The sequence below is a fragment of the Centruroides vittatus genome, unplaced genomic scaffold (genome assembly GCF_030686945.1).
Source record: "Centruroides vittatus isolate TY-2023 unplaced genomic scaffold, ASM3068694v2 contig_862, whole genome shotgun sequence".
Classification (NCBI taxonomy): domain Eukaryota; kingdom Metazoa; phylum Arthropoda; class Arachnida; order Scorpiones; family Buthidae; genus Centruroides; species Centruroides vittatus.
Window position 1 is genome coordinate 940,816 of NW_027122562.1, and position 12,372 is coordinate 953,187.

At 30.3% G+C, this 12,372-nt stretch overlaps 2 protein-coding genes and 1 long non-coding RNA gene across 3 annotated transcripts in view; all 3 read left to right on the plus strand.

Annotated features, from left to right (window-relative positions):
• Positions 1-2,000, plus strand: part of LOC136982664 (zinc finger protein ubi-d4-like) — a 54,862-nt gene extending 52,862 nt beyond the window's left edge. The window contains exon 8 of the mRNA XM_067279227.1: positions 178-2,000. Coding sequence (XP_067135328.1) covers positions 178-321 — 144 coding nt within the window. The 3' untranslated portion in view covers positions 322-2,000. The remainder of the gene's footprint in view (positions 1-177) is intronic.
• LOC136982671 (calcyphosin-like protein) overlaps positions 1-12,372 on the plus strand; it is a 160,302-nt gene that overhangs the window by 78,935 nt on the left and 68,995 nt on the right. The gene's annotated exons all lie outside the window — the stretch shown is intronic.
• On the plus strand, positions 3,001-10,837 carry LOC136982717 (uncharacterized). Its single transcript, XR_010881924.1, has 3 exons — positions 3,001-3,419; positions 10,652-10,721; positions 10,790-10,837. It is a non-coding gene; the product is annotated as an uncharacterized lncRNA (long non-coding RNA).

Sequence of the window (12,372 nt, forward strand, 5' to 3'; positions counted from 1 at the left end):
AACTTCACTTTAAACAAATTAATATATATTTGTTACATTAAAAATTGATGGTTAATTTAGACATAAAATAAATTATTTTTTTCTTATATAGAGAAAAGAATCATTTAAGAATAAAAAAAGAAAAATTTTTAAATTTTAGTTTATTAAATATCTAATATTTTTCAATTTTTATTTTAGGAAATTGATGGGAAGTCATTACTTTTATTGAAACGTAGTGATGTCCTTACAGGACTTTCGATTAAATTGGGACCAGCTTTAAAGATATATAATCATGTAAAGAGGCTACAAACAGGATTATCTGATGAAAATATTAATTTGTAAAAATATTAAATATTAGGATTCTAATTTTTTTATTTTTAATAAAAATTTTAACCTAACATGCCTACCACTATAATTGAAATACCAGCTATTCATTATATACAAGTGGTAATCATGTTCTATAGATAATGTTTTTAAACTATAAACAAATAAAAGCAGATGATGATTTTGTATAAGATCATTTAGTAGAATTATTTATATATATATATATATAAATTTTGTTATTTTGCTTTAATTGAATTTTTCTAATAATGAACAAAGTAACAAAGCTCTTTAGCTAATATGAACACATACTAGTATGTTTTTTCTCACTTTTGAAATATAAATGAAAGCAATATAGTCATATGTGATAACTGGTTTTTTGAAAATTTGCCAATAAGCTACATTTCTGATGAAATGTACTTATTTACTCTATTATTTAAATTGCAATTTTTATACAGAATATATTACATTGTTACAAAATACTATAAAAAGGGTTGTATACTTATTCATAGTGCCATTGACAGCGAAGTATACGATTGATAAGGAATGGTCAGAAAATTTTTTGTAAATATGTTTTATTATAGATTTTGTTTTATTCTCACATCATATATTTTATACTTAATAAGAATCTTTTCATACATTTATGTTAATAATTGGAGCCAGATTTAATGCTTTGAAATTTTTGGTTACTTTTATAAGAATTACACAGAAATATGTTTTAGTTACTGTGTATAGACTGCTTTATTTTATTTAAAATTTTTATAATTAGTTACTAATGTTCTTTTTTTTTCAATAATTTTGATCTTTCAATTTGTATTTTATATACAGAATTATTTATTTAGTATATAATTATATATTATAATTTTCATTCTAAAATCTGGCTCTAGTTAATTTTACTAGTCATTCTATGAAACTCTGTTTTGTTTGTCAATTGCAAAACGATTAAGTTCAATGTTATGTCCAGTATGTCTTTCCCAGAATAAGAATGGAGCCGATGTTCATTAGTCTACATATGCCAAGGAAAACAGTTCCCAGTTAATTACATTCAGCATATCTTATCATTTTTATAAGATTTTTTAAAGAAATTATCAATTGTAAAAAATTAAATTTTCGAAGTTTTATTCTGTAAGTTGCTAAGCTGTGGTGGCAGAATGATACAAAATCTAACACATCGGTTTTTCTTATTCAGGGAAATACTATAACTTATAAAATAGATCAATAATAACTTAATTGAAATTTTGAAAAATGTTTTTTCTATAATAATAATTGATATATTTTGTAATATTTTTTTAGAATGTAAGTTAATTACTGATAAATACCATATCATGATAAAGTCTCATATTTAAAATTATTGTTTAGAAATGATTTAAATTGCTAAAGATTGTTAATTAGGAAGAATTCAAAGTTTCTTGGCTAGTTTGAATTTAGAATGCCGTCATAAATTCAATAATACTGATTAAAATGTTTTCTGTTTGCGTTTTAAATCTTTGGAAATTATTAAAATTTTAAGAGAGACTGGAAAAAAAAAAAAAAAAAAAAAAAAGATTTCTATATCTTGCTTTAATACAATTCTTTTGTTTTGTAATTAAGATGTAGTATTAGGAGCTTTTTGTATAAAAGAAAATGTCGAAAGAATCTTCTTTTCGGTATGATGGTTTCTCTTGTGAAATATATGACTATAAATAAAATATTTTAAATAACTTTGTTTGGTAGCGAATTATTTAATATTTAATACCAAAAAACATCATTTTATAATAAAACTATAGGATTATATATCAAAAAGTGTTCTTATATTTTATTACTCTTCTTGTGGACATTAAAGCGGCCGTCTAATCATACTCATTACGGGTTCGTCTAGGCTCATAATGGAAACGGATGGTTCTGATATCCAGGACAGACCTGCTACCCGAAAAATTCCTGGCGTTTTTCGATCGCCTGGATTCGATACTGGGGCCTCAGAACGATAGGCTGACACTTTAACCGTCTCGTCCATCTAAGGTGTCCTTTGCAATTAATGAAATTCTTTAATTTTCGATGAAGTTACCGGATGAAAAATCATAAATTGAGAAATTGTTCTGAAAAGGATATTGCGATGTGTTGAATAGACTTGTAAAACAATAGTATTTTTTCTCTCTCTCCTCACTGGGCACTAAGAGAGTCTCCATTAACAAGCGCATTGTGGGCTCGACCAGGCCCACAATGGGGCGGCCGGGTGGTGAGGAACGGGACCCGACATATCCGGACGGACCACCCCCTGAAAAATTCTTAGAAATTTTCGTCCCGTCCGGATTTGATCCTGGGTCCCTCAGAGCGGTAGGCTGCCGTCTTGACCGCTCGGCCATCTGTAAAAGAATAGTAAAAACACATCAACTTTTGTTTTAAAAAAATCAATTAAAAACGAAGATTAATTATTGTATTTTCCAGAATTATTTAAATTTAGCAATAATTCTTAGATACCTTATAAAATAAAAGGAGGCCATATCCTCCTTCTTTTATATCTTAAGGTAATCCTAATTTAGAAAATGTGCGCAAAAATGATACAGTATTTTGTTTCAATTACTATTATTTATAAATATATAAGGTTTAATTTCCATAATTTAAACCATAAAAAAATTTAAATTTATAATTCGGATCAGTCTCGCGAAATCTTCAAAAAATGACGTTTGACGTTATCAATTTTTTGATTACGACCTCAAGAGGTCGCTTATTCCCGCCAATTTTACAATTCGTTTGTCTTCTTTAGACGAAGCTTTTCCAGAGTTTAAGCAAAAATGTCTAATTGGTTCAATTCTATAAATATTAAGATGTTTAAAAAGTGGATTTTAGAGGCAATCGATCATTTACGACATCGAAAATATCGTCCCGACTTGGAACGAATTTGTCAATTTGTAGAAAAGAATCATCCGGGATACCGTTTTTGGCAAGTTGAAACCGCGCTTTCTAAATTGGTTAAAAAAGGAGACGTGTGGAAAACCAAATATAAAGGGAACATTAGCTATAGAAACCCGAACAAAAGGCGCAAGCTTTATACTAAAGGAAGAACGAAGAAAACCACGTTCTGTCTCTGCTGTTTTGGAGAAGAATGTGTGTCTGACGTCACCGTGAAGAAATCTGTTAAAGTAAGTTAATAGGGTATATAAAGTACTGTATATACTGTAGAATGGAAAGTATAAAAACACGTTATGTGTATAGCTACTGCACTAAAGTAACTTCGAATAAGCAAATACAATAATAAGAACGACATTATTGATCCAATTCAAATTTATTATGTTTAAGGTAAGAGATATGGGAACAACCATAAATGTGCAATTTCAACACCTTTCCGAAGGCCGTGTAAATCAGTTTATTTTGGTATTGTCCGACATTTATATAATTTTGTTCGAGTTTTAATTACAAGACTAAATCTTGGGGTTCTACGTCCGAGATAGTAGCACATTATAGGGTAGCTTTGTGGGTGCATAGGTGAATTTGAATTAGGCGACCCCGTGTACGGTGTTGACTTCGGACATTTTTCTTCGGGGGAATTTTTGGGAAGAAATATTTTCGTATAAAAGATTGATTTGAAGGCCCCAGGCAATTGTCCTTTATGCACATAGGATAAACTGGTCCGAGACCGAGAAAAATAGCCAAATAGACTCTTCTAGCAGGACGAGTCTACTTGATGGATATGTTCCAAATGTTTGAATTAATTCAAGACGTATCTGAAATTGTAATTATTATACATGGTGTAAAAAGACATATTTTTAAATATCTCCAGAAAGTTCAAACTTCCAGAAATCTCATTTGTAGTCGAAACAATCGACTCAAAATGAGATGAGGTGCGTTTTCTAATAAAGCTGCTGTCGTTTTAAGAGATTTACGCTTCCGAAGAAACAGATCAACTGCTGCTGTAAACATCCACTATTATATAAATTAAATGCTAACTCATTAGCCATAACTTTGAGTCATTTCTGTTATAAAAATTATAATATCGAATGTAGTCGATTATATACATATTCCGCAGTCTTAAAATTTTTACAAATATAGTATTTTATCGTTTATGGCAGCCATCTTGAATTTTGTCTTCGGCATTATCGCTGTAGCGATTAACTTACAGGGAAAGTCACTTTAAATGGTTTTACCAAGCAACAAGCTCATTATTAAATCGTTTTAAGGGTTTATAATCGAAAATGTAATTTTCAGAGGAAAATTAGAATGCCTTAAAATAGTAAAATTATTATAGCAATTTGTCTTGATTCCTTTTGTTTCGATTTCCAGTAGCATAAATAAGAGTTCGAGACTCGTATAAATCCACTGGATCAGCATTCCTCATCCTTACAAAATAGCAATCTGTTTTGGATACTTTTGGATTGGATTTCATTCTTCGGATGTAATTACAGTAAGATTCCGCTTAACGCTGATTCGATATAACGCGGTCTGCTCGAAGCCTTAAAAAAAGCTCAAAATTTACGCTGATTTAAATTACCGCGGCATTTCATTGATTCGTATATAATACGATTATTTGCGAACACAAACCAATCAGCAAAAGGTGGCAGAAAGATGTACTTTCTTTAAATCTGTTTGTTTGGTGCAGTGGCGTAGCGTAGTGGGGCGGCACTTTTAGGGGGCGGCAAAATTTCACAATAAATAATAATATCTTGTAAAAATACCTAAATAAGGGGGCGGCGAAATTTTCCTCCGCCCCGGGCGGCTGACACCCACGCTATGCCACTGGTTTGGTGCAATTTTGGAAAAATATAACATCATGGATGCCATAGGAGATATCGGCTTCGCTTGGCAAGAATTAACTGATAAATGCACGAACGAAGTGTGGAAGAAGTTGTGACTGAAGGTATGCAAGAATTCTCAACGAGAAGAGCCTATTGCTGTATCGTTAGGTTGACCAAACTCAAACCTAATCGTTATAGTAGGACTAGGAGATATAGAAGAGCAGGATATTGAGGCGTTACGTTTCTGGTGAGAGCTTTACCAACAACGACGACCTTCAAGAACTGGCAGAACAAGGAATTCACGTGGAACTGGAAAATAGAGATTCTGAAAACGAAGAACTCAAAAAATTTCTCTACAGATTTCCTTAGTAAAAGTTTAGTAACGATAACCGAAATCATTAATCAAATTGTAGCGAATGATCCAGGTTTTGAAAGGAGTGCAAAAGCAAGACGATGCGTTTTGGATGCGATCTTCTGCTACCGACATTTGCTTAAGGAAAGAAAAAAGCGAAAAATGAAACTTTATGACTTTATTGCAAAAGAACAAGAATTTCAGAAAAGTCAGGACCTTCGTCACAAAAAATGAACTTTACATTTCAGTGTGCATATGTTTGTGTGTTATTTAACATATATTATTATGCAAATTAATATAAAAATAACTTAAAGTAAAATTTGTTTATTTTTGGTCTCGTGTTCCCGTATTCCTATTTACTCTATGTTAAAATGATCTCGTTTAACGCTGTTTCGCTTAGCGCTTTGTTATCTAGGAACGCATCCCCCGCGTTAAGCGGGACTTACTGTATATTCACATAGCCGGAAGTTAGCACATTTGTATCTTTCGCGACAATAAAACGATTCTTTGCTTTCTGAGAAACAAGCTCGTATCAGTTCTAAGATAGTGACTCAGATTTTACTCAATAAAAATAATACCTTTAATGATTGTACAGGAACTTGATTATAGTCACACAAAGAACCTCTGACCGAATTCTTATGCAACTGATTCTAAGACTTGGGCTGTGTTCGGTAATATAGATTTCATACTAACGTCTATTTACTTTGCAATCCTAAATTCGTTTATAATTATCGACTCCTCCCACAGCAAACATTCTAAATACATGAGTAAACTTTTCGTTTTCTATTGCTAACTTCTTTGGTGACGTTATTACTGTCAGCTTATGCATTTCTAAAATGACTACAGATGCTCGTTCGTATGTATTTATAATGTTAATAAAATTATGATCACAATGAATGAAGGATATATTTTTATATACCTACATACAAACTATAGGAAGGAAGAAAGATGAATATAGGAGAATTTTTAATCATATTAAATATAGATTACAAATAATCCTACAAAAACTTGAATAATTCACTGCAAATGAACGGTATAAAATATAAATTATCACAATTTTTGCTCGCTATATAATTCAATTATACTAATTGAATACTTATTGTAGTGAGGTAATTTTAATAGTCATCATTTTGTAACGATTGCAGTTATCAGTTATCATTAGCCTACTTGTAATGATGATTAGAATTAAATGTAATATGTCAATTTTGAATCTTCATTACTTGTAATAGTGTTTTATGTTATATTTGTATCATGCAGTACAGTAGCGTAGCTACATATTCAGCGCCCTGGATCAAGCAGAATCGGTGCGCCCCCCCTTTTTTTTAACTCTTTCCGCCCTGTGGGCACTAAGAGGGCCTCTTTTAGTAGGCCCATTATGGGTTCGGCCAGGCCCACAATGGGGCGACCGGGTGGTGAGGGACGGGGCCCGACATATCCGAACGGACCACCTCCCGAAAAATTCCTGGGGATTATTCGACCCGTTCGGATTCGATCCCGGGTCCCCCAGAGCGGTAGGCTGCCACCTTTACCGCTCGGCCATCCGGCCTAGTGCGCCCCCTTGTTCCACGGAGGTCGCCTTTTTAAAAATTTATTTTGAACATTTAATTTAAAAAGATATCTAATTATTTCGATTTAAAACCTCAATAACAATTTATTTGAGATTCAAGGCATTTCAATAAGATATCCAGGTTAAAGTGTACCTAGGTAACCCCTATGGCGGCACTTCCGGAATCTCGATAGCATTTGCGATTAGAAATTCAAATTTTTAATTTTCGTGGGCTCGAGGACGAACGTTTTAGCCTAACCTAACCTATTCTAATAAATTACCAAATTATTCTTCTGTTTGCTGAAATCAAGGAACACGTTGTAACCTAACCTAATTTATTTTATTCCCTAATAAATTACCAATAATTTGGTAATTTATTAGAATAGGTTAGAACGTACGTCCTCGGGCCCACGAAAATTAAAAATTGCATTTATAATCGTAAATGCTATCGAGATTCTGGAAGTGCCGCCATAGGGGTTACCTAGGTACACTTTAACCGATATTCAATTTAATAAATTTTATAATCGAAATGGATTAATAACAAGAATAATAAAGCGTAGAGCCCAAACAGTTAGGAGTTGATAGTTGAAATTTGGTACACAGAGTACGTCATGAGAAAGTATACTAAGAAGGGATTTTTAGAAATCCCCGCGGGGGAGAGGAAGAGGGTTAAGGATTACCCTGAAGAACTTAGCTTCTACTGTACTATTTTGCGTTTTTGTGAGAAATCGAGCATATTTTTAGACTCATCTAAAAATTCTCTAATTAGTCTAAGAAGAGGGTGACATAATTCTTGCACCCAGTGAAAACGAGTAATATTGCCTATAATCTAATAATCTTAATCTTTGCTTTCGTTACTTTTTGCCCAAGCAACGTCGGACTCATCTGCTAGTATAAATATAACAATAAAACAAAATATAATTCTTTAAGTACGGAGTCCTAATAATATTTACTACATAGTATATAAACTGTATTGACAAAATGTATGCAAGTTTAGTTTTATAACAAATACATAAAAAAAAACTTCAAGATTGTTGTTTTCTCTCTTTTTCGTTTGCAAATCGGTCAATTATTTTTTCCAGATCAATTGACAAGCTATTGTTTATTCAATTGAAATAATTGCCAGAGCTAAGACGGTGTTGTGACATGCTGCTTCTTAAATAAGTTTTAATTTTAGTTTTGAAAAACTTCGTTCTTCTGTCGCTGTCGTCACCAGTAAAATTTAAAAATGAGGCATGCTGCAATAATGTGGGTGAACCTACTTGAGGCTGCGCTGTGAATTAAAAGTAGTTCGGCAACTTCGCTTATAGAAATAATTTCATTTACCTGACTATAAAAACACATTTTAAATCGAAGCAGTTCAGGTCAAAAACTAGGCGAAATGTTGGAGGGATATGCCGACAAGATATGCAAGTGATAAGCACTTAAAAAGTGTACGGTACATATTTGTCCAGCGGAATCAAATGTAACAGTTAATTGATTAATTATTAAATCCAAAAAATTTTTTTACCAATGTTTTTACAATCGACCTTTCTAACTTGGCGCCCTCGTGATTCGTGTGCCTGGAGAACTTCGCTCCAACTACTCCACTGTAGCTACGCCTCTGATGCAGTATCATCTAAATCAAACAATCAAGATTGCGTATTGATTTCGATCCGAATTTCACATGAAAATGCTAAATATTTGCTATTATACTGTGCTATATTTATTTCTTGTTTTTAATCTAAAATTAGAAAACTTCTTTTGTTTCATCAATGAGAAAACGGCAATATAATTTAGTAAAATTTTATTTTATTGTTGAAATAAAAAGCTTATAATAATTGTGTTAATTGATGCATAAGTTAAATTGTATTTCATGGAACGAATTAGACTTAAGCATCAGAAGTTAAAAATATTTTAAATTCATCGAAATCGATGGAATTATTAATGAAATCATACGAAATAGTTTGGGTTGGTTTTTATGGGAAACAGCAACGCAACAAGTGGGCGATCTGCCATGGAGATGTCTTTCGGGAGGACTTTTTAAGGGAAACTGGCCCTATTTAGGCGTTAGACACGTGAAGAAAACTTCAGATGATTAGCCGTTGGTGAAGCTCGAACCTACGACCAGTATTCAATGGTTTTATCCATTCTGCCACTGCGCTGGTGGGAAAATTCGTATGAATTAAAGATTGCTGTTTGTATTCGTTTTATAATGATTAAAGTACTATTCTACTGTGTCTATTGTTTCTATAGAATGTAAATTACCAACAGTAAGTTCGAAGAATAACGATAAAAATCTAAATGCATTTATTAGTGAAGACAAATTTATTTTTAAATTTGTATTCAGAAAAAGTTATGTATCATTGGAATTGAATAGTTGTAAATGCCTTCAGCCTTTTCAGGAATTGAAGAGAAAGATTTTATACGTCTCAAAATATGAATAGAATTACTTGAAAAGAAAGCCATTAGTAACGTTATCCGAATCAATTTGAAAAGGACTTAATTAATCAATGTTTTTTCTTCATTTTTTGAAGAATGTATTTTGTAATAATTTGAATAGAAATAAATATGAAAAACAAAATTGGTTTCATTATGATAATTCAAAAACAAGCTAACAATATGAAGGAAAATTGAATCCAATTTTATTCATTTCAGATTTTTAATCTAGAAAATCTTCAATACTATATACGACTGTGTTTCGATTAAATTAAAAAAAGAAATTTAATTTTGTAAACGTAAAATCTTCACATTTTTGTAAAAATAAACTAAAATTAAAACAACACACTATTAAAAATTTGTAATAAAAATTGTTAGAAAAATATTAGTTATGGTTACTCGAATTATAGAAATTCCTTGCAGAATACAGGAACAGAAGTTTGTTACATTTGTTAAAATTGAAGTCTAATCAATTTATTAAGAATATCAAACTTACATACCGTATTTACTCGCATATAAAAGACGAGAGGTTTTATTCATTTATCACAGCTTCAAATTCTTAGGTTGTCCTATACGCGCGAGCGAAGGATTCTTTGCGTTTTTGCAAATAATTTTTGTGAACCATGTATTTGCATTTTTTACTGGATGCTCACCCTCTTGTCTTTAAAATCATAAGTATATTATCTGGGTTTGAATCGTTCTTGTATATCGTCAGGAGTAAGGACGAATAGCAATAGGAAAAGCAAAGCTTTTGAATTGAATTCCAAAATCACACGGGAGCATGAAATAAGTTTTAATCCATTCTTACATGAAAATAGATGATTATTCGGAAATCAGAATTCGGAGAAACTCATAAGTGTAATCGACGGAGAGTGGATTGGCAAAAAAGGTTTCCGATTGTCCAGCTTTACACGAACAAATTATGATGTCGATTTTACAAGATTTTTCCTTAAAGTTTAAAATGCCAGTAATTTTTGCGGGACAATGTGTGCATTTGCATGCATTTGATATTTTACTTGTGATTAAACGAAATAAAATTAGAATTGTATTAATAAATCTAATTTTCTTTATTTTGATCTTTAAAGTCACACCTCGTCCTATATCCGAGTTCGTCTTACATACGAGTAGATACGGTAATTACTAATTTCATTACGAATTTTCCTTTAAAATTCACTAAATTGTATTAAAAATAAGAAATATAAAATTATTTTCTTTATAATGTCATTCCAGTAATTTTTAATTCGTTTTTTTAATATCATATTTTAAGTAAATTAATTTAATTAAACTTAAATAATTAATTAAAGTTTTATTATTATTTCATTCCAGTCAATATTTTATTCGTGTAGAGAATGTAGAAAAAAATATTTTGCTCCTTTCAAAGAAATGAATGATGCAGGTAAAAGAATTTATTGCTTTTATTCTTTCATAAATTAAATATTGAATAATAAATTGTAATGGTTTCAGAAAACTTCACATGTTTTGAATGTAGAAACAAATGTATAGAAGACGATAGTAAGTTTTATGAAATTATTAATATAATTAATATTAGTTTATAAAATGAATCTAATTTCTAAATGTAATTTTAATCTAGAATAAATAATTTGAAACGTGAAACTTTAATTTACTTAATGTATAATTAATAATATTTTCATTAAATTTTATTTTAATTTTTCGTTCAGTGTGTTATATTAAAAATTCAATAGTTCAGTTAAAACAAATTGTAGTTAGTATATGAAAGTAAGTAATAAAAGTATTTATTCTTGTGTTATTTGTCTTGATATTTTGAAATTTGATATACTTGTTTTATTTACAAACTTTAAAAAAAAACACACACACACAAATGTCAATAGTTATTACAAACTTACTACAACAACTGAACATTTGCTGAGGGAATTTTTTTATTAACAAACGTTTTCAGCCTGCTGCCATAGGCCGTCATCAGGTTTTTAAATCAGCTCTTTCAGCCGAATTATTATTATTTATTTTATTTTGAGAATTTTGGTCTCAATAAACCACTTACGCAGGATTTAATTACCGAATCAATTTAATTAGCCACTTTTATTATAATTATGTATTTGCTTCAATTTAAATGAATTTTTGCGATGAAATTTCATCTTTAATAAAAGTTTTCACTTAATATCAGATTTCGTGTTCTTTTAGCAAAAATAAATAGATAAATCAATCAAAGCAAAGTATAGATCTATAAAACTTTGAATAAGATCTTTTACAAAATAGAAAATATGTACAGTACATATAGGAAACTGATTATTCTCTCGTTACTTGTAAATCATTCTTCCTTTAGAATATGCGATTCAAAAATTACTGTGACATGGAAAATGATGAATCAGTAATATCAGACAATTATATTCTTAATGAATTGCAGAACATTTATTTAATAATGCCAATTCTCATTGTACATTAATTCGTAGAAAGAATGGAAATATAAATTATTATTTATTATTTTATTAAATGATAGCATATTTTTACCGGATGACAGTAGAATGATAATATTGTTTTCTTTAATACTATTTGAATTCATTGTAAGGTGTTTTTGCGAAAAAGATATACTGCACTCATGTAAAATTGATAGCACTGTATGATTGCCGATGATGATGCATTCTCTTAGTACTTCAGAGTATCTGTAATTAAAACTGATCTGAATATTTGATTTTTCACGAATAATTCAAGCATTATTTCTAATGGAAAAAATTGATTCGGATTTCGAACGGCTTCTTGGAATGAATTAAATTCGAAGTACGAGGCACCTCTGTATACTAGTATTTTATATTGTTTCTTATTTATAAATTAAACTAAGAATATAATACATTTCCGTATGTTGATATTATTTCCGTTAAATACTGATAGTTTAAATTTGAACTCTGTTATATTTTGAAGATTGTCATTTAATTGGATTTCAAATTATTATAAAACTTATGTTAATAATTTTTTTTATCAAACATTTATTGATATTATTTATTTGTAATTTAGACGAGAATATAATAAACCATCAATCTGATTCACTCGTATATTCAAGTATTGATCTTTCA